The following is a 21,306-nucleotide window of genomic DNA, read 5'->3' on the forward strand; positions in this document are numbered from 1 at the left end:
ATGGAAACAAAAATATCCTCAATGTGCATATGCACACGCGCATGTCCCTCCCTGTGCAGCTCAGCAGAACTGGTCCATTTCGGCTCGCATCACCCTTTGTTGCAGTCGCCAGTCATCTGAAAATGTTATTGCTGTCTGCGCTTCCGATATTAGATGCTTTTCGCATGAGCTAGTGCTGTGGGTAACTGGGTTTTGACTTTCAATTGATATTAACATTCAGGCAGGGCCTTGTTCAGAAGCTTGTCAATATTTGCTTCTACGAAGAATCCTCACCACACGAGTGAGCGCGCGGTTAAGTCCCTTCTGCCTCTGATGAAACAGCCTATCGTATCATTTGTATTTACTGGACACCGACATGCACCATCTTACGCGGCCACTAGGCCAACTGAAATGACTCCCTAACGATGGGCTAACGAAGCGGGAAGCCGCTACCTCGTTTCTTAGCTTTCCACCCTCCACAAGCATCAAATCTACACGCCATTTGAAGACAATACTTTGATTAGTTCTGTATATGTTCGAAAGTTTTCATTACGCCTAGTTTACTATGAGTGTCTCCCATAAGTAACCTTTACTATGAGTGTCCCCCGTAAGTAACCTGTCCCAGGCAGCGTACACTTAGATTGCAAACTAAATTGAATAAAACGGTCATAAACAATAGTATACCATGATCAGTCGTTAAGACGCCCATGGCAGCTTGCCGCTGGATCAGACGTCTCTTACGTAGCTAACCCTTCTTGCTCACGCGGACGAAATGATGACTTCAAACGTCAAGCTTCCGCTGCAGAGCAGCATGGAACTGCCGCAGTCCAGCTCCAAATGACAGTACAATCACTTCGAAGGTAAACGCAGCTTAATTCCAAGCTTCAAGACAGAAACATCTCCAACCTAGATGCGCACAGATTAGGGTGATCTGAGCTGTGCACTACACTTTTTTGGAGGGGCTCCACGATTGAAAAGAAGCTCATTTGACTTCATCTGAAATGCTTCTTGACCTAGCAAAAGCCAGAAAGCCCTGCCATTTCCTGAAGGGTAATCGAAACGATGCCCAAGACAAACTTACAAGTCATCTGTTCGCGCACCCGATTGCCGTTGGATTCCACGTGTGCTGCCGCTGCCGTGCAGTGAAGCCAGGTCCAACATGTCGCATGATTAGTTGCACGTTGGAGGGCCCGTGCGACTGCTGGTTGGGGACTGCTCTTACAGGCTGATGTGGTGGTTGGCACTGTATGAGTGGGTGATGCAGTGTGTGCTGTTGCAAGCTTAACTGTTGCTGGACACAATACGCAGGTAGATTATTTGCAGCCAGGGCGGGGGGCCTACCAGCTGTAGAGGCTGCCACCGGCAATTCTCCTGCGCTCTGGGTGATGTACGAATGGTAATGTTGAGCAGAGAAATTCTTCGCATGCATTTGCAAGCTACTTTTATAGTTTTCTGAGAGTGAAGTGCGTACAGGCTTTTCATATGGGGTTCCAGGTTCCCATCCGTCTGGTGCCTTGAATGATCTACCAAGAAACAGCCTTTGGTGGTTTACTGGAAGGGTGCCTCGAGCCACACCAAAGGCCGGAATCTGCTGTGCACTCCATGTACCCCAAGATGGTCTCTCTGCGTTCTTCTGTCCTGAGAAATCCACTGAAGCTCGCTGAACATGCGAGGCTTCCAAAAAAGGCAGCTGTGGCGTAACAGATTGCCCAGAATTCGCAACTCTTAGCTGCCTTACAACGGTATTTCCACTCAGAGGGGCTTCAGATGCACCATTCTGAAGTGTCCAAGCAGCTCCACTGTGGAAAACTCCCCCATGAGCTGATGCACTGTGCTTAGTATTCTGTAAAGCCGAGGTACCCACAGTGCGGGGGACTAACACCGACTGTTCTTCACGTTTAGGATGTTCCCCTTGTACTGAAGCCGCTGCCTTCGATGCGTCAGCATTGCTTTCATTCTTGCACTGTGATGCTCCTGTCTGTCGAAATTCTGCCGCCATTTGTTCAGATCTCGAAGCACCAAGAAAGGCCGGCGCTGCTTTTGGAGTTTCTACAATTCTGTTATTCGTTGAGCATTTCTCCGTGTTATTTTGTCTCTCCGAGTCAATTGCTACTGAAAAGGCGGCTGTAGAACTACCTTCAGTGTGTCCCCCGGCAACATTACCACTAGTAAGCTCCGATTTCTGGATGCAAGATGGCAGTGGCGGCATTGTAATCTTCTGTAGGCCACTCGAGAGGTCCTCGTGTGTTCCTTTGTTCCTACCGATCCGATTTTCATCTTGAGATACTTTGCCACTAGGCCCTAGCTTCTCACTTTCCTTGAGAAAGCTTGCTACGGACTGCCTTTTAATTGGGTCTTTGCCACTGGGCAGTACTGCTCCATATGTCATACGACTGGGTATGCCGTTAAGCCGAAGAGTAGCCCCTTTAACTGGAGGTGGCTGTGTGGCGCGCAAGTTGGTCCCCATGTGGAAGTGCGCTGACAACCCAGAGCTCTCCGAAAGTGCTTTCGATTGAGTGAGAGACTGCCTTGAAGAAGAGCGAAGGCATGCCGGCCTTGAGTTGTGACCCTGGGTATCGCGATGCTTGAGTCCATGCTCTTCCTTGGGTTGCCTTTCCGACCGTACTGTTGATCTCCTTGATGCTGCCGGAGTGCTTACCGTGTCTTTCTTCCAAGGAAACATTTCGCCATGAGCATTATTTTTTGTGATGGCCACGTCGGACCGGTCTGCGTGGTTGAGATCCCGTGGTGCCAATCTCCCGGCTCCCAAGACAGCTCCTTTTCCAAAAGGAAGAGGAGGCAAAGGGTGCCTCAAATTTCTAGGTGTCAAATGTACTGCTGCATCAAGTGGCTTCAACTTCCGGGGAGGAGCCGCTTGCAATCGAGGACGTGCTGAAACTATTGCTGGAGTACAAACAAGCTTGTTCCCGTTCTTCGGGCTGATGATAGCAGGGACACACCCTTTGCTGCCAGGCCGTCTGTCAACAGCAACGCCATTACGCAAGCACATTCTGGAAGAGGGTGCCCCCGCCAGATTGGGGCATTTGCGACCCTGCGGGAGATGGCATGGCTGACGAATGTTAGCTTGCAGGCAACAGGCTGCATCAGTCCCTACTCCGACTGGCCCTGCTGTCAAGCGATGACCTCGAGCGCGTTCTCCACTAAGACCTTCCACTTGGCTGCTATTTTTTCTGATTTGCTGCCCTGCATGTGCTGTTTCCTCGTGATCCTCCACTGCCTCAACAACCTCGCTCTGTTTCATCTGCGAGTCCGCTCCTGGGCGCTCAAGAGGCCTCCCATACTGCAACAATTCTCGTGACGATTGAGGACAGGATGTAGAAACATCCGAACACCGCTGAAGAGCTACCTTCGCATAAGTAGTTTCCTTTGTCTTCAGGGCGTGGCACAGAGCCAACCGTGCCAAAGGCTGGTCAGAAATCCCAAGCGCTTCAATTTGCTTTCTAAGTCTTGCCTCTGGCCAACGGCTGGCTAACAATGCAACGACTGTGTTCCCTTGTTCAACAAGCTTGCTGAGCAGCGGCCAACAGCAGATGCAAAGAACCGTGCAATATGATCTCTGTTACGGAGACCTAGACTTCGTTTGGCTTTCTGCGCAGCACTAACACCTACCAGAGCTTCTCTTTAAATCTAGGCATGATGTCTTCGACAAGAGCAATCACGCAGTGGAGCTGCACACGCACAAAGCTTATCGTATTTCACGTAGGCAATAAGCATTTAGCAAACAACACGAACGGGAACTTGAAATCGGCATTAAACTTCTACAGCACATCGTAGGATCAACTAAACACGAACCAAGTTGTACCTCTGTCTGTGCTTGGTTGAGCAATCTTGCAACATATTCTTTGTCTTCAATCGCTTGCCTTGCTAGAGAACGCGATGCTTGAGCAACCACCTTAAGCAAAAACATGCCATCGACATTGGTTAGAACGCCACACATACAAACCCTGTACGCCATATATCATTGCAGCCCTCAAGATGCTGGCATGCCGCACTAACTGTTGTCAAATAAGGAAGAATTACATTCGTGACAATACTAAGTGGGAGTGCAACACACCTCGGCAGCAGTAGTGCGCCTGCTATTGATGATGCTTTCCTCTTGAAGTCGGAGGTACTGCATATCACAAGCAACCAGAACCAGTGGGGCTCCAAAGAAGAGCTTGCTTGTTGATTCTCACTGTATATAGTGTGAGATACATGCCCAGACGTACTTCATCATGGAAAACTGCATAGTGTTTCCGTTCCTCCGCGCGCAGCCCTGAGAACAACTCAGTGCAACAAGACAAAGAATTATAGGGTCTCAGGAGACCGAATCTACAGGATATCAAGCTAAAAGCTAAAATACGCAGAAGGCAATTTCTACACGGCTGCTGGAGCGTACTTTGCTCTTCAGCAAGCTCTTCTTGGGCCAGCCATAACGCCTCCTCCAACTCGCGGATTGCATTAGGGGAGGCGCTCCTCGATTCCATATTGGCCAAAACATTGCCAGAGCATCCCTGAAGATATCCATAAGTTCACAGCGCAAGAATTGAGGTCCCCAGCTCTTCCATTCTACAGAAGCGTTTCAAATGCGTATTGACAGGTCTTGCATTTCACTTAGGGACATGCAGACGAACCGTCAATGAAGTACTAAGCAGGGGAGAGTCAACTGTCTCTTGGCAGTCTGCAGGGCCGTCGTTTTGGTCATCATTGTAAAACGAGACGTGATCGGGCACGATGCTCGTCCTCTGCGAGGCCTCAGCTGCAAGGTTCACGGACCCTGCGGGACCGCATTGACTATAAGCCTCTGCGCAGCCTAGCTCTGCTTTGTGAGTAGTTGTATCAATACGATCCATTGGAAGTATGTACCGGTGGAGTGGATCCGCTGGTGTTGGTTACAAGCTGCGTCCAACCTATTCACGGGCCTTGAGCTCGTCCCTGTTTGCATATTTTGATAAGCTAGCTAGCACTCGAATAACTGTGTCCCTACACGGAATCTTCCGGAGCTGGAGTGATTGATGTGCTCGATGTGGTAGGGCCGGAGATTTGAAAGTGTCGCCACAACGGGCCACCTTGCACCGTTGAACGCGACACGGCCGGGGACCACCAAACCAGTCAACAGACTTCAGACAAGCCATTTAAATATTGTGAACAAGTTGAGTAATAAGGGAAGATGAGGCGGTCAATCAGTGGCGTTGCTGGGAGTCCTGAATGCCTAGCCGTACAGATATTCGGTGAAGGACCTGTTGCCGCCTGCGGTGTTGTGGAGGTCGAAGACCCAATTTGGAGACAAAACGCCCTAGCTGCAGTTTCTTTCTTCGAAAAATCGGTTTTTACAGAGAATGAGATTGCATATATCCCTAGAACACGTGTAGACGACGGTGCGCAGCTCATAACGGTCAAGCCCTGGGGCTTCGGTGCCCAGTGGCCTGTTCGACAGAGGTTCGAGCGCCGCAGCCAAAGGTCTACAGGATTCTGAATTTCTTACTCAACGTTTATATCAATCTGAGGTACACGTTTTCGAAACATCAGCCAGGCCGCTTCTGTGAGCGAATCCTTGCTGGGTAACCCTGAGAGACTCGGTACAGATTCAGTCCTACAACGTTAGGCCTGCAGCAAAACAGTAGTGGCAAGTTGCACCCTGTACACACCTGGTCATTATATTCTTAGATATGCTCTTGTGGGCCTAAAATCTGGAGATCCTGGTTGATTCTTTTCGGCGTTACACTCCAGTTCTGCGATGTCGAGCCTACTCTTGTCGCAGGCTTGCTGAGTGTCTCAGCACTAATCAGTTTTTTTTATAACTGTTTGCCGTCTTCCTACATCATTTCGTTCTCACACAGATTAGTTGCCTCCGAATTCGGGGCATCCCTGCTTCACTCACCTTTCGTCCGGGCATTTGTCTAGTTGCTGCTCTGCAGCCCTCCTCGTGAACAGTTGTTCTTCTACGAATTTATTCTCCAATTGTGGTTCCACATTCAGGCGAATGTAGCTATTTCTATTTCTTTGATTCTTCGCTGCGGAGCTCCAAGTCCAGTACTTTCGCTTATTTGCGATGCCATCATACGCAGCGGATGGCACACCGCAGCTCTCTTTGCCTGCAGTTGGGGCTCCGGGCGATTTTGCCAACGATGCTCAGGAATTCATCCGCTCAAAACTAGTGAAATCATTGTCAATTTTCCGCTTCAGCAGTTTCTGAATGTTCGCACATGCCGTGATTCAAGGATGCCAGCTTCCTTCGATGTAAGCTATAGCCTGAGTATTCATCTGCACTACCAGATGAGCCAACTGCAACACCCACCTGCAGTTACCTGGTCCAAGCAGTACAGTACAGCAAACGAAATCCTGACATGATGCTAACTTTCCCCTCCCTACCTGTATGCATACGGGCAAGCATGCGGCCCAACAAAGGTGTGACTGGAATGCCATTTATCTCCGCTCTGGGCTAGGGGGATACAGGAAACCCCCTCCCACCTATATTCTCCTGCCTGTTCGTTTTGACCATACCTCTAGATAGTTCTACTACAAACGTGAAGACAACCTTTGCAGCGAACGAGTTGAAAGGGAAAATAACACCGAACATTCGGCTGACGCCCCGCTGGTCAGGACTTCTCTTATGAACGCTCCCAAGAGCGTCTAGCCTGATGCGGACTTTTTTGGGACAAATATAAAGCCAAAATAACCCTCACTGCACGGTGAACGCTAATATAGGTTGGCTTTTCATGACCTTTGGACAATTCACATGGCAGCCCATTCGTGCTTTACAAGCACCCAGTGTAATTTGGGAAATGAATCATGCCGCGTGCTGAACATCTGTAGACATCAGCTCTTGACGCTATAAGCATCGTCGAAATGCAAATACTGAATACAAATGTATGCAAATTAATGCGCAAGTAAAGGAGACCCCCAACACCGGCCCTTCGCCGGAAACAGCGGCCATGTGCATCAGGAAAACACTTGACTATATTCTGTGTGGTTGCTATCACGCTAGAGTGGTAGCATTTCATCCTATTCGTAGCTTATTTCAATCTGCTACGAAAGTATTCTTGGGGCCGAACTCTGGGCCAGCCATCCGTCGAGCCCAAGCATGTTTCGAACTGTCTTAATGGTGAACAACGACAGTCCGTCTCTCCCATTCAGTCAACAACTCCTCCACTCTGTCTGAGTTCTTCCTGACTGCGTCTGCAAGGGCTAGCAGGGGGTGCACCTTTCTGCTCAAATGCTTGCTCCCATTTTGCGCCAGTAAAATGCGGCCTGCTTCCAAATGTTCCATTGCCCGCTCAACGCAAAAGCTCGTTTCGCGCTTCAGCGCTTCACCTACTGAAGCTTCCTTCGTCTTTATGGTCTGTAACTTCTTCATTGTGGACGCTACTTCACGATCCGTGAAGAGCACCTCCGGTGCTGCGAAACGACGGCTGTTAATCAATGATTTCACAGCTGAAAGCATTTCTTCCTGGTACTGGAGAGCTTCAGATAACAGCTGCGTCAAGAATTCGTAATCGGAATCCCCGAAAGAGTCATGAACGATCCACTGTAGCCTACTTCGGTGGTAAGATTCCGCTGCATCGACTGCACGAAGAAACACCTTTAGCTGATCCAAAGACTCTCCTTCAAGAATTTCTGTGGCTCCTTCTGGGCTTGTCAGACTGTTTCGCCCCGGCGTAAGTAGCGGTGCCGACAGGGAGTTGGCCACTACACTTATCTCTGGATACAAATCAAGAAGTGTTCGCGCTTGGCTGGTCATGGTAGTAGTCAGCTCTGCGGTATGGGCAAACTCAGAGGCGGCATTTTCGCCTATATTTGCCACAGCTCGCAGCAACTTCCTCATGCGACTTGCTGCTTCCCTGACCTGTTCCACTGTCCTTGCATTTCTGATGGCAAGGTCAGCCACTTCCAAGCTGCTGCAAAGCGTATTGACGTTATGCGCCAGTGAAGAAGCAATTGCCGAAACATGCGCCGCGAGAGATCGCGACGCCGAGAATCCACTGGGGTTACCTCCACCCTCTGCTCTTCCACTGAGCAGCGCAGCCTCCGATTTCTTGGCCCAAGCCTCTACCCTTCGGGCCGCACGTTTAAAGCTTGACATCAGCGCTACTGTGCTCTCATGGAGCTCCAACCTCATGATAGAACTCTGCTCACTTTGCCCGCCAGCCTCAGTTTCTAAGGTGCGCAACGAGCTCCCTTCCGGAGTTCTGTACCTATCCCTTGCTGTGGCACCACGCGACTCTGAAGGTCTGCGTGCACTGCCACTCGAGGCGCTCTGGGAAGACACTGCACCTGGGGCGCAAAAAGGAAATGCTTTCTGTTCGAATTGAGTGGAGAGCACCTTCGCGATAAATGCCATCAACATAATGAAGAGACATGCGTTCAATACTCTAAACAGATTTCCCCGATGATATCTCATAGTCTCAGTAGGACTGGGCGACTCCTCAGATGTCTCGATTTCCTTTTGCCTTCCTTCCTGCTGAATCTCATGTGGGGGGGGAAGCCAGCTGGGCTGCATAATTATTCCCCTTTCCGCTGTTTCTTGGGTCCCATTAGAAGTCTCTGGATGTGCAAATGGGTCATCGGGATGTTTGCTGGGCTCGAAGAAGGCGCGTAGTCCTTCAGCGGGCCACGCAGCCTGCCATTCTTGTGGAATAGCTTCAACAGCACCGCACAGAACACGTTCTACAGCTAGTACTGCCGTTGTTGCGATGGCTAGGGCAGGAGATGCCCACATTGTTGAGTTCAAGCGTCGGCAGAATTTAATCGGAACAGCGCCGTCAGCGCAGGTCCACTGGAATTGTTAACTGCTGGCTCCTCAGAACTGGGCAAAGCAAGCTTATCAACGGCAGCAGGAAGAAGACCGAGAGGAGTGGTATGCTGCAAAAAGCGAAGCTGGGCTCCAACAAATCTGCCAGTATGAAGCCAAAATATCTCCGAAGGCTTGACTCCAAGTCTCGACAAACTCGCCGCTAGGAGAGACACCACATGCTCTCGAAGATGATTCGTAAACAACCAGCTCAGAAAATATGGTTGAATTGAGCCAAATTTTTCCTCATACAAGGCTAGGTACCATCTCTAGAAAGGCGCTACGTTGTAAGCAACGAGCCCCAGGTCTACAACGGTTACGCTGCGGTGTTGCCACTTTAAGAGCGCCAAGTGCAATTTGCGGTTTGAGGATAGCTTCGCAGCAAAGCGAATTCACTAAATGGGTGACTTTCGTATAGTGAAAGGCATCTTATGAGCTCTTCTCTGGTACCACTTGCTTGCCCGAGACAAAGGGACAAGCTGGGGGGAAGCATTGGCTGGCTTAGCATCGAAGACTCCTTTTCGGTGCATGCAGCAGCTGCCTAAATCAGGTTTCCAATTCTTACTTCTAAAATCGTTGGACGGACTCTTAAATATCCTAGTCAGGTGAAGTTTGTCGATATTATCTCTGGTGCCTCCATACAATGGTAAAGAGAGTGACCACTGGGTTACTACGCCGGACCATCACCGCCTTTGGACGGAGTAGCTGCACGGGTTTCACTCTCACAAAAATTATACATCTACAAAGACGCTCACACGCCCTTTCAATCTCACAAGAGGGGAGTTTTGCTTTCAGTGCGAATGACTCGGACTGAGTCTGTGGAGCACGCTACGCTTGTTCTCCTGAGACCGACAAATTATTTGCTTTTCACCTCGCAGTCACAAACCTATTGCCATAGTGCAGTAGCTGCATTAAGGAATATGGCTCCTTCGCCTCTATAATCCTCCCAAACAGGTCGAAAAGAAGTCACGAGAACTCCCACTGCCGGCGTAGTGGTTCACGCGGCGCTGGGTTGGGAATTCGCGTCAGTAAATGTTTTGAACTTTATTCAAAGTTCCAGGTCACCCTGGAAACGGAACGCCGGATTTCGGACTTTTACTTTCCCACTTTCACACCGAAAACGTTCCTTTATGTAGGAGCCTGCCAAAGGGGACCAGTTTTAATCTTTTCCCTGCTGCATCGTTCCTTATCGCGGCGTTCTGGAATAATATGCACACACCTGGGTTGATATGCGGTGCACGCTGTGTTACAGTCACGTATCGTTTGTTCAATTTTAGGCTTGACTCCACTAAACTGCCTGCATTTGTTCCTAGAATTTGACGCTTTTTGGGTAGCGGGCGCGCAACAGTACCTTACAGTGCCCGGACCCCGCCGCCAAGACCACACAAACGTTTTGCCAAGACCAATGCTCTATTTAATATACTCTGCCTGGATCGGGCTTCACAGTTGCTAAGGCGAAGTCGTAACATAAGCTCCCTAGCAATAGACGTGAACGGCAATTTGCATTTTCATCCCAAGTGTGGTTTCCCGATACCCTTGCACCGAATGTGTTTGCAGCTTTCCTTCAAAGTAAAGCTAGAACACGTATGGCTGTGCTCTTATAAGATATGGCACTATTTTCTTCGCACGATTTGCTGATTGCATCAGATTGTAGAAGCGCGCCCTTCATAGGGCAGGGCATATTGGTTACCCAACAGTCGCAGCCGACGAAGACAGCACAGCGCCATGAAGCTTCCCTCTGGCTACAGTTCTCGAATCATTTTGTGACGGTAGAGATATTTAATACACAACATAGAATGAAGCATGTGTAGCTCAAACCTTTAGCTACAGAAGCACAGGCTTCACACATAGGACGCGTTGGGTGGGGAACTTGCTGTGGAACCAGAACTCCTTTACTCCACCACCCTCTTCAGGGCCAAAATTGTCTCATCCATAGTATTTCCCACAAACTAGTATGGTTCAAAATTCTGAAATATAAGTGAGACACCACGTCAAGTCGTGCGGTAAGCGTCGCCTCTCTCTTCTAGCCTATTTCACGAAGTACTGCGGCAGTTATACAAGAGCTCGACACTGAATGAAACTCACAGAACTTCCGGAGCAGCGTTTCCCCCGTACTCTAACGTCTGTGGTTGCGTGGCAAACAATAGAAAACAGGAATCACTCGGGTTTGCTTCAAACTCAGTGAATGCGATTCTGTTCGTCCAGAAGGCTTGAGGCCGGATAGATATTGAATGCAGTGTGTCCCTACCAGAAGCCTATTCCGTGACATACATGACTGCTAATTCTTTACCCAACCAACGTCCTTTCTGACTGTAAAATTTCAGCCTGCTAGTGCACCGCCTCACACCTTTGCAGAAGTCAACCTGACTCGCGAGCGTGTAGTTTGGGAAGTTCGCAGCTTCCTTCTGGGATGTGATGCACGCGTCATCTTTAACGGGTCACTTAATTCTTTCTGATCGTCCGTAGTTATTGCATATTTCAAGAAACAGTTTGGTCACCAAGTTAAAACGGCCGCCTAGGCTCCAAGTACTGGCTTTTACGTGCTAGCGCATTTCAAGTACTTGGAGCCTAGGCGGCTCCAAGTACTTGATATGTGCTAGCACGTAAAAGCCACGAGGCCGGGTTCCGCGAGCCTCAGCAGCTGTGCAGAGCAGTTTTGTGTTTCCCGCGCAATCCTCATCAGAAGAATGAAGTGTTGAGCTTCTGCGCCACAGCGAACTGCAGCTTTGCCAACCGCGCCAAGTGAGCAGCCATAAGGCTGTCCTGCAGTGTGTTCTGGCAGAGCTGCTCGAAAGCTTCCAAATCAGGTTCCGTAGCGCCGCTCAAAGCAGAACTCAGGAAACGGCCAACCTCTGGGTCGGGTTCAACCTCGCCATTCAACACTCTTCGTACATAGGCCGCGCAGATCTCGAGTTTCTCCTGGAGTTGTTCAAGTTCGGCGTTGAGGCCGTCGGTGATGTCATCTAGCAAAACGCCTTCGGACGCCGGCTCTGTCAAGTCTTCTGCTCGCGGGGGATGACTCCGGTGCGCAGTGCGCACCTTTTGCAACAGCTGCAGACCCACTCGGTCTGACGGAGTCGCGTACAGCTCCAAGGGAAGCTCATGGAATTGAAAGCAAGCCTCTCTGGCCATTGTCATCTGGACCTGTGTGTAGACCTGGCGCGGACCAAGGCACAAACACAAAATCAAGACATCAGCAAGCTTTTCTCCATTTTGAAGGAAGTAGAGAAACTTATTCGCAAACTCACTGGGCCACAGCCTACGCAGCCGCCACAGCCTACGCAGCCGCCTCCGCCTACGCAGCCTGCGGGGAAACTCACCTTCACTGAAAAGCTCTCGCTCTCCATGACGGCATCAACCATCAAGTGGATGGGCTCTGTGAGCGGCGGCTGGGGGAAGAACTTGGACACAGACGAGAACTGTTTGAACCAGCCGTGGACAGCGCAAGTCAGCTCTGTCATTTCACTCCCTGTGCAGAACCAGCCAACAACTACTTCCCGCACTCCGCCATTGCCTCCATTAGCCTGCTGTTTCAGCTCAAACATGCTCTCGTGATGGTCCTTGATAATTTGCAGCAGGCCCTGCGCAGCCACGACACAAATGCACGCTCCAACTGCTTCTCCGAATGGAAACAAGGCGACGTGATGGGAAAATAGTCCTACTAGCACCGCGATTGCGAGGTACTTCTGAACTCACGGACCTCGCCAGTCAAAGAATGCCTGTCCACGAAGCAATCTGTGACATCAATGATGTTTCCATCGGAGCATGAGCCAAGCAAAGTGCCAATGACGTTCTCCTGGCCTTCATCGCGGCGAATGTACGCGTCCAGAATGGTCATAAGAGGCACAGGATGCAGCCGCACCCGTAGAGATGGGAATGGTAACAAGTCAAAGTTCTTCGGCACGCATGCCGGCTTCTGGTTATTGGCCCCTAAGAGGGAAACCCGGCGCGACATTGTTGTGCGAAGTCCAAAGCAGCTTCTCCTATAAGTTATGGAAAGGGACTATTCCCATAGATATTAACTAGTTGATGGAGCTGATCGGCTGGCGAACACTCCAAAACCCGTCCACAGTGCCGCCTGGGATCTGGAGAAGCGGAGCCAGATCAACTACCCGCTGGCTGCTCTAGTTGTAATGGAGGTGAGGCTCCAGGCAAACCTCATCAATTTAAGAAACAAACACATATATACAGAAGGATTAGTGCTCGTACACAAACACCACACAATGGGGCTGCGTAACTCGTAGGTTATCAGGGGAGCTTCGGGCTGCCTCCTTGCATGCGCCCCGCAAACAGCAGCATTCTACCAAGGACTGAGTCTCGCGTTTGAAAAAACTAAGTACATCTATCTATAATGGAGACACGGACTGGATAGCTGAAGCTGATGATTTGTGATGACCTCCTTTGAAATCTCGCAGACACGAACAGTAGCTGCACGAGCATCACGTTAGCCTTACACACGATTTACAGTCTAAAGTATAACTCATAGTTAATAACAAGCTTAGAGCAGTCCCAAATAATGATCTGTCCTAGTGTATGACCTGTGGGTTTTCCTTGGTCCTCACCTAGCCACTGCTGATGCGTCCCATCCCCGTTCCTTAGTTAGCACTTTCGCAACACAAACCGCGAGATTTCTGTAGTGTGACAGTGTTGTATGCATAATTGCTAATAGCATGCCAATTACGGACAATCGACATACTGCGAACACAGGGTGCCAAGCCACCGGAACAACTCGACACCTCGAGAGGTGACACCTCGAGAGGTGATGTATCCTGCTGAGGGCAGGGATTGAAAGACCTGTCTACCAAGCTCATTCCTCTCTTTCTGCAATATTTTTTAGGACTGAATGCACTCAGAAGCTCGGAGTCTCTGACCCAAAGAGAGAGCATCAGCATTAGACACGCACCAGCCCACGCACCTACGTGAATATGAATGCCTCTACCTTTCCCCCAGTGCAGATGCACCAGCAGGCAACACTTGGAGCCAATTCGTCTCGGCATGGGCAGCAACAACTTTCACGGAGATCTTTAATTGGTTCAACTCGCGGATACTGGTGCACTGATGGTTCCACTAGGTACTTGGTCTGTTTCTTTGTTATGTGCCCGCCTCATATATTCCGTAATCAGTTGCGTTGCAATGTATAGGAAAAAGCAAATGTCAGCAGAGGCAAGGGCCTAAAAGAGGAGCGCAAGCGCAGTGCATTCCAGGCCTGAAGACACGGCTAGATCTTGGGTCAAAAAGACCGACACAGAGTCGCATGCAATTTACGCAGGAAGCACAACAGTTGCAGCGTGTTGCACCCAAGTTCCGCAGCCGTCGCATTAATTAGCAGCACATATACCTTCCACATAGTGGCCCAGCAAGCACGGAGCTGCGCCTTGCCGGGCTGATCAGTAGACTTCTGCAAACGGCACTGGCCGCCACCATTCCAAAGCCCCAATCATAGAGTCGGCGAGGTCGCGCTAATAGTGTCTGTACGTTGGCACCATACTTCTGCAACTCAACTTTAGTCCTTATTAGTCCTTTTTCTTCGAAACCACAACTTTCTTCTCGCGGCCTTTTGTTCCCATGCACAGAGCCACGCAAAGACATGTCAAAACGCAGCCCATGATGCATCCCATGGCGAAAAGCATCAGCAAAGGCGCAGGGAACTGAATGAAAACATCTCGGAGCTGCTGAAACGCCACGAGGATTTCGTCTTTCGTTAAGTCGAACCAGGAAACCACGGGCGGGATGGGCTGCGCAGATCACACGGCAAGTTCACGAAACTTCATTGCTGTAATTCTGAAGTGTAAAGGCTAATCAAAGTTCCATCTAAAGTCAAAGAGCGGCCAAAAGAGAAAGCCATATGTCTCCAATTAGTGCAGCATCAGCAGCAGCAGCAGCAAGTAAAGCCCCCACAAACCTCACCTTGCCAGTTGTTTGCTTCCACCCGCCAGTGGCAAAGGTGTAGAGGTCATCGACAGTGCGGGCGCCGCTATAGTTGTACATTTGACCCTACAGCCACACAGCCCAGCTACAAAGTGCTTCCAATTATATTTAAGCACTGCGCCCCAGAACTTGTCCTATATTCAACTCTATGCAAAACAGTAACGTGCGGACTGAAACAGCTGCTGCCGCGAAATCGAAACCTGCATATCCAACGCAGAAACATGAACTAGTTCGCCTACGTCCTTGAAGTAAAGCAAAGTCGGGAAGCCTCTAATCCCAAAGCGCCTGGCCGTCTGCTGGTTCGTCGTGGCATCGAGATGAGCCACGTTAATCTGACCCTTCAACTTCGTTGCCAACTCCTCCCACACGGGAGCCAGTTTGCGGCAGTGGACACACCATGGGGCATAGAACTTCACGAACCAGTCACCTGAGACAGCCGCAGAAAAGGCTGCAGAAAACTTTTTGCAGATCCCAGCTTCTCCAGCATGCATACTGCACTGTGAGCATATACAAGTCAGTATGCGCTGCGGTGCTGTGTATGCTACGCATCAACCCCTGTGCGGCCAGCGACCTCTTATTTTGCGTTCCAGGGCGATGCTTTGCAGCGCAAATTAGGCTCAGAACATAGTTTATGTACGGGTGGGAGTGCTGTAAGACGCGCACTCCGCTGCAGCCGAAGACATAATCAGCTTCAGAAGCATACCCGAGGTGGAGCCAGTAACGGCCTGCGTCTCCTGCTCAAACGTTGCATCCGTGAGGACCTGAACATTGGATTCGGACACTGGAGCTGCTGCGGATGGACTTCCAGCAACCGCCGCTCCAGGTGCCGCAGCAACCATATGGGCAGGCTGCCTGCTGCATTCTAGGCACACTACAGCAGTTGCCACCAGACATAAAACACGCGTGAGAGGCCCCATTCTAGCTAAATAAATCTGGAACGCATGCGGAAATAACTAAGGACAGGGTTATGACAAGGAGATGTGCGAAATAGAACAACTCTGTGGGCACCATCGACCAAAATAGCGGAGTGGCACAGCGGGCTCAGTCCCATCAGCGTTGCAGACAGAACCGCGGGCCACAGAACTTCGAAGTAACCACATTAAATTTCCACTCGTATTTCTACTCAAATTGAAACAAAGACGTGAAAGCTTCCCATGGTAGTGTCTGTTAACAGCTCAAGCTCTTCACTGAGCACGTGATCCAGCAATCTTGCAACGCCACAGCCACGCAGCCTCCAACTTTCCGCAAGTTGCCACGAAAAGTCACACATGCGGCAATTGACTATTCAAATACAGCAACAAGTAAAGACAGCGGATTCAAGCGACTTCAGGCTACACGTGGAGTGTAGAATGCAAGTTCCACGGTGCGCGCTCCTACCAAAATGGCAATTGCAGATGTGATGCATGGCTTTTGCCTTCACATAGGATTTTCTGTTTCATCATGTGCAGAGCATTCTAATCTGCAGACTTGTGGGTGAGGGCACAAGGGTCTCAACAAAGGCACTCAGCATTGCGCTGTTGGGGCCTTCCCCGTAGTTCAACAGGAATGGCAAGGCTGTAGAGCATGAGAAGCCTGCTATATATAAGAGCTTAAGCAGTGTGAATATGTAGCAAAGTGAACACCTGAGAGGTTTTCCGGGCGAGTCCAGGCGGAGCCTCCGTGGGTTAACGGGCCAAGAGACTTCAGTGGCCTGTTGCTAATATGAGCGAACAGTAATGAGAGTACTAACACTAGTGCAGCATGACTAAGGAGCTTTTACAAAGTAATTTAGTGGCTATATTTGTCATAGGCCTTTATCTACGCATTCGTGTGTGCTAAGACACCGTAGTCTTGTACACAGAAATAGCTCACAAAGTGGCCTTGGGGGAAAGTGGAAGCTAATACAAATGCACTCTTTGCATACAGAAGGAACAGCGCGTGTTGAGAGACACAGCTTTAAGAATTGTTAGGAGCTCAGAGTTCTGCAGCAAGGCCCTCTGAGTGGTGTGGGAGGTAATGGCCGGCAGTGAGGCCCACGAAAGACGCTGAACTGTGCTTGGTGCACTAAAGGCTTGGCAAAAGTAGTGGCCCGGGCGGAAAACAATCTCTGAATGCATATTGATCAATAATTACATCACAACTGCAAGTAGCGCCCGAGAGAGGAAACGCCGCAGAAAATATTACTCAGGGAAGCGGTGAATTCCGGGAGACTCCTTGTGGCGCAACTTCATTGAGGCCTTCGCCCTTTTCTCTGCTTTCTATGAGTGCCTCGTAAATTCAAATGTAGCCACAATTTGTACTCTTCTCCAAACGGCCTGTTCTAGCTTATCTCAAGTCGCATCGATGTTGCGTCGAGCCGCTTTGATGACCCTGAAAACAAAGTTGAAGTTACAACAAACGGGCGGATCTCGCTTTGAAACTCCATGCACCTTTTGTATCTTGGTTTTTTCAAGAAGGCGGATAGGCTGAGTGCGATCCTATCATCACGCACAATTCTAATTCTTGCAAAAATGGAAATAGAAATCCTAGCTAGTGGAAGCTGGGATATCTCTGAGACATGAAAAAGGAACATGAATTCTTTAGAACGTTTACCCGGGCAGAGCTACCATTCAGGGTTTCTTATATCCCAAATTCCCAGGACTTGCAGCGAGGGAAGCAAGGTCAAGGTAGCCTTGGGACTACAACTTAAACGATTACTGCAGGCATTTGGGGTGCGTTTCCTTTGATTGCTGCCACGTCATAAGCTCACTGTTGTGCTTTGTGCGCAAGATTATAACATTCAAAGAGAGAAGCATTTGCTTCTGTCTTCTTTGCTTTCGTTCTCTCCACAGTCTTCGTGTTATTCAAATCCCTTTTTTATCATGTCTTCTGTGCGGATCCCATGCCTCCTCCCCTTTGGAGCTTTCTTAGATTAGCAAAGCCTGCATTCAACATTTTGGTCTGACAGGTGGTGCACATGCCGGCTGAAGAAGCGGCGACACTCCGACGTGCATCCTTAAGGAAGACAAGTCGCATGCGATGTCAAAGGAGAAAGTGTGTAGATCAAGAAGCTAACACGCCAGAGATGCGCGAATTTAAGAGGGTCTCTGTGAAGCACTTCATGAGGAAAGCTTCATATTGGCCCTTCCTGAGGCTAACACGCAGGAAACCCCAGCGCTATTTCTCTAGTAACAGACATACCTGCAATCTGCACTTGTGCTGCACAACCAGGCTGACCTCCAATCGTCCGGAATTGCTGCTCCAATAGTTGCTCAGTGCATCAAAGAAGAAGAAAACATAACATGGAAATACTCTAGGCTTCGACACCTTCAGTTTAGTGCATGGATGCAGACACACTAGGAACGAACAACCCACCCATGGGGGCACTTGACACTTTGCCGGATCACTGAAACGCGTTTCTCTATCTCTCGAAACGCTGCCAAAGCGTCTCCACCATATTAGGAATTTCTTTCTTCATTTAAAGCTTTCGGCAAAGTCTGTTATTTACAAGTTGGCCGTATGTCACCGCGACTTGCACAGCGGGGATATGGCCAAGTCTTCTCAACAAGAGTGAACTTGCCCCACTTGTACTCTTACGTGTGTCCAGAGAATGCTGATTGGCATGCATGATGATGGGATGATCGGGTGGATCAGCAAAAGAAGTGTCCGGCAATTAACTATAAAGGATTAAATGCCTCACTGTCGCGCCTGATGCGCCATGCCTCTTATTCATAGAGTATGAAGTAGCTCAAGGGAAGCTATACCCTCTTTCATGTTGTATCTAAAATCAAGCATGAATAAGGATATAAGCAAAAGCATGCCTTCTTCTTCATAGAATATTCAAACAAAACTGCGTACCCTTCAGCCAGTTGGAGGCCTCAGTAACCTCTCGGGACAAAACGCGTGTGCCAAACTCTACAAGATACACTTTTGTACAATTTAGGGCTTTGCAGGCAGTCGGGAATACAACCACAATTTTTTAGCATCTTTCTAATTTTGGTGAACTACTTTGGCATGCTCACTGGCAAGGTTTCCAACTTCGCCGCCCTCCTGTTTGTCGATGCCACTCTAAAGGCGAGCAAAATAAATTATACATAAAAGAATTCTCAGGAGTTTCAATCAAAAGAATTAAGAAAACACTGCCACCCACATCTTGATAAGTTCCAAAATGCTGTGCAGCTTTTCAGGCTGCACGCGGAATCCTCTGCTTAAGCGATGGATGAGCTACTTGCGCGAAAGAAAACACCGATCAATCTTTTAAAAAAGCCAACTAGTACAAATTAGAATAAGCAGTACAAATTAGAATAAGTATTCTACACAGAACTGGAAACTTTTGGCATTCTTCACAGCTATCGAGAAGCAGAGCCACTTACTGTGCGCGGCTAAGCTATGCCATACAACAGGCTATCAAACTCTCATTCACTATCACTCACTTGCAGCAACTGAGAGCGAAATAAAAACCCTGAAAGAGGCTTTAATTCCTTCTCGAGTATCACCTACATTGTGCAAAACCAGAAGAACACAACATTCTAAAGCACCTTTGGAACTCCGTGTGGGGCCATTTCAATAGTGTCATCACAATTCCTGCATGCATTTGCTGCAGTCTGCGCGTTTTACCCAATCCAACTTTTTCTTCACTGCTGTGTTGTAGTCCGTGGTGTCTAAGACCCTCTGGCTGGACACTGGCAGCAGAAAGTGTCGAATATCTACCAACTTAATCCATTTTGTGGTAATTTTTCAGCTGTTTTGTTTGAATGAATTGGCATAAAGGTCCCTGAAAACCCCACTAGGTTGTAGTACGGAGTTGAATGGTGTCCAGCAACGGCATGCAGCGTGCTGTGCTCTTCTTTTGCGCGAAACTTTCGGAAACTGCACTATTTGGAGTTATTTATGAGCTCTGGAGCTTCACAAACAGAAAATAATGAAACACACTTTCGAATATTTTCATTTGCAAGAGGCCTGCACACTGAGCCCTTAAGAAAGTATACTGGCGAGCCCCCATTTGCAGAAGCAGTGGGATATGTCAAGTGGCTTGACTGGGGAGCAGAAATGCCATTTGTTGCAAGTTGCTGAATTATGTAGCCAGTGTGAATATTCAAGTTTCCGTGCAGCTGTGCAGCAGGCTCGAGGGGAGGGAGGCTTTCAATTGGTGTATTGAGTTCAAAAGGAAAGATTTAATGAATTAAAGATGTTGCAAAGTGCCAGAAACTTCGTGTGGCTAGCGGGTTTACATTTCCTGCGCTGCAGAGCCTGCTGGACCCTGGGTGAACGGGAGGAACGGGGAGGTTCGAGCCTCTCTCTGTTCAACTCTTTAAAACCTTTTAATTGGCATTTCTTTCTGCCACTTTAATTCAAAAAATGCCGGGGGGATCAGCGGGAAAAAGTTGGAAAGCTTTGGCGCGCATGCTTGTGTTGCAGAAGGCAGTGCAAGCTTGCAGCCCGGGAAAGCATACGACTTGGGAGTTCCTTGTCCTTAGAGCCGGCGTTTTGTCTTTTTAATTGGAAACAAAAGCTGCAAATTTGAATTTAAAAGTTAATTTAGAAGAATGGGAAAGAAGTTGCAGTCTTGCCGTGTGCGGTTTGGGGGGCGGCACTTCTTGCAGTTTCGCCTGGGCCGAGCAGTCCAGGGCTGCGGTTCGAGAGCTGCGAATCTCTTCACCATTTTCCATTCTTTTCTTTTTTTTCTTGTCAATGAAAGGTTTCTAAATAACTGAATTCAAGCTTGTGTTTGTAGAAGCAGGTCCTAGCGGGCAACAAAGGGCTAGCTGGCGCTGTGCAGCAGCTGTATCGACGTGCCACTCTAGCAGCACATCCGCGCCGCCCTCCCAAGCCCTATTTTTCGTTTTCCGGTATTATTTCGTCTTTAAAAGGTCAATTAAAGTTCATTTGAAAAGGTAAATTTGGGTATTTCCCCCACGAGGGCTCGCGGGACCGAAAGCGGCAAGAGACCAGCCTTGTCCACCCCGCCCAGTCTCTGCAGCTTTCCCCAGAGGCCCCGCTGCACCCCAGCCCCTTATCTTGTCTTTGGGGGCCCCCAGCAGCTCTAGTCCTTTGCATGTGCTGCCTTGTCGCTTCTGCGAGTTAGTCTTTTGCTGCTGCTGCTGCTGCTGCTCGGCCCTAGCCCCACAGCTCTCGCGGTGTACAGACACTAAACACCCCGCCCGCAACCCTCCCCCCGCCCTCCGGCCTCCAGCTCTTCACTTTTTTCTTTTCTTAACACACCCTTTTCTTCGCAAGTCCCGAGGCCCTCCCCGCCGCCCCGCAGCAGCACAATGTACTACGAGGGCCCGCAGCAGCAGCAGCAGCGGCGCCGGCGCTGCCCGCTGTCGGGCTGCATAGAAATCGAGGGCCCCCTCAGTACCCAGGGGCCCCCCGCGGGGCCCCCGGGGGCCCCCGGGGCCCCCGGGGCCCCCAGGGGCCTCCTGCTGCCAGGGGCCCCCCTCGCTGCAGGGGGCCCTTGGGTCACCGAACAAGTGGTGGAAGTGCGGAGGCCCCAAGTGCAAGAAGTGGTGGTGGAAGTGCCGCAAGTTGCTGCAGTGGAGAGACTGGTGGAGGAAAAGAAAAAAGTTTTTCAAGAAAAAATAAAATATGTTCCCAAGTTCGAAACTGTCGAAAGAATTCGACATGTCCCCAAACACATCACCAAAGAA

At 49.6% G+C, this 21,306-nt stretch overlaps 4 protein-coding genes across 4 annotated transcripts; all 4 read right to left on the reverse strand.

Moving 5' to 3' along the window:
* Positions 1 to 1,063: 1,063 nt before the first annotated feature.
* On the reverse strand, positions 1,064 to 4,832 carry ETH_00013685 (uncharacterized protein; the record flags this gene model as incomplete). Its single annotated transcript, XM_013378462.1, has 7 exons — positions 1,064 to 3,509; positions 3,610 to 3,668; positions 3,803 to 3,892; positions 4,055 to 4,111; positions 4,209 to 4,255; positions 4,379 to 4,493; positions 4,614 to 4,832. The coding sequence occupies 7 exons, from the start codon at positions 4,830 to 4,832 to the stop codon at positions 1,064 to 1,066; spliced, it is 3,033 nt and encodes a 1,010-aa protein (XP_013233916.1).
* A 2,246-nt stretch (positions 4,833 to 7,078) lies between these two features.
* On the reverse strand, positions 7,079 to 8,698 carry ETH_00013690 (uncharacterized protein; the record flags this gene model as incomplete). Its single annotated transcript, XM_013378463.1, has 1 exon — positions 7,079 to 8,698. One exon carries the CDS (start codon positions 8,696 to 8,698, stop codon positions 7,079 to 7,081), a length of 1,620 nt encoding a protein of 539 aa, XP_013233917.1.
* Positions 8,699 to 11,449: 2,751 nt separating this feature from the next.
* Positions 11,450 to 12,725, reverse strand: ETH_00013695 (eukaryotic translation initiation factor 3 subunit 5, putative; the record flags this gene model as incomplete). Its single annotated transcript, XM_013378464.1, has 3 exons — positions 11,450 to 11,926; positions 12,091 to 12,351; positions 12,471 to 12,725. 3 exons carry the CDS (start codon positions 12,723 to 12,725, stop codon positions 11,450 to 11,452), a joined length of 993 nt encoding a protein of 330 aa, XP_013233918.1.
* Positions 12,726 to 14,283: 1,558 nt separating this feature from the next.
* Positions 14,284 to 15,615, reverse strand: ETH_00013700 (thioredoxin, putative; the record flags this gene model as incomplete). Its single annotated transcript, XM_013378465.1, has 4 exons — positions 14,284 to 14,505; positions 14,678 to 14,764; positions 14,938 to 15,125; positions 15,402 to 15,615. 4 exons carry the CDS (start codon positions 15,613 to 15,615, stop codon positions 14,284 to 14,286), a joined length of 711 nt encoding a protein of 236 aa, XP_013233919.1.
* Between the last annotated feature and the right edge of the window lie 5,691 nt (positions 15,616 to 21,306).

Source organism: Eimeria tenella, genomic scaffold, assembly GCF_000499545.2.
Source record: "Eimeria tenella Houghton genomic scaffold, Eth_scaff87, whole genome shotgun sequence".
NCBI classification, from domain to species: domain Eukaryota; phylum Apicomplexa; class Conoidasida; order Eucoccidiorida; family Eimeriidae; genus Eimeria; species Eimeria tenella.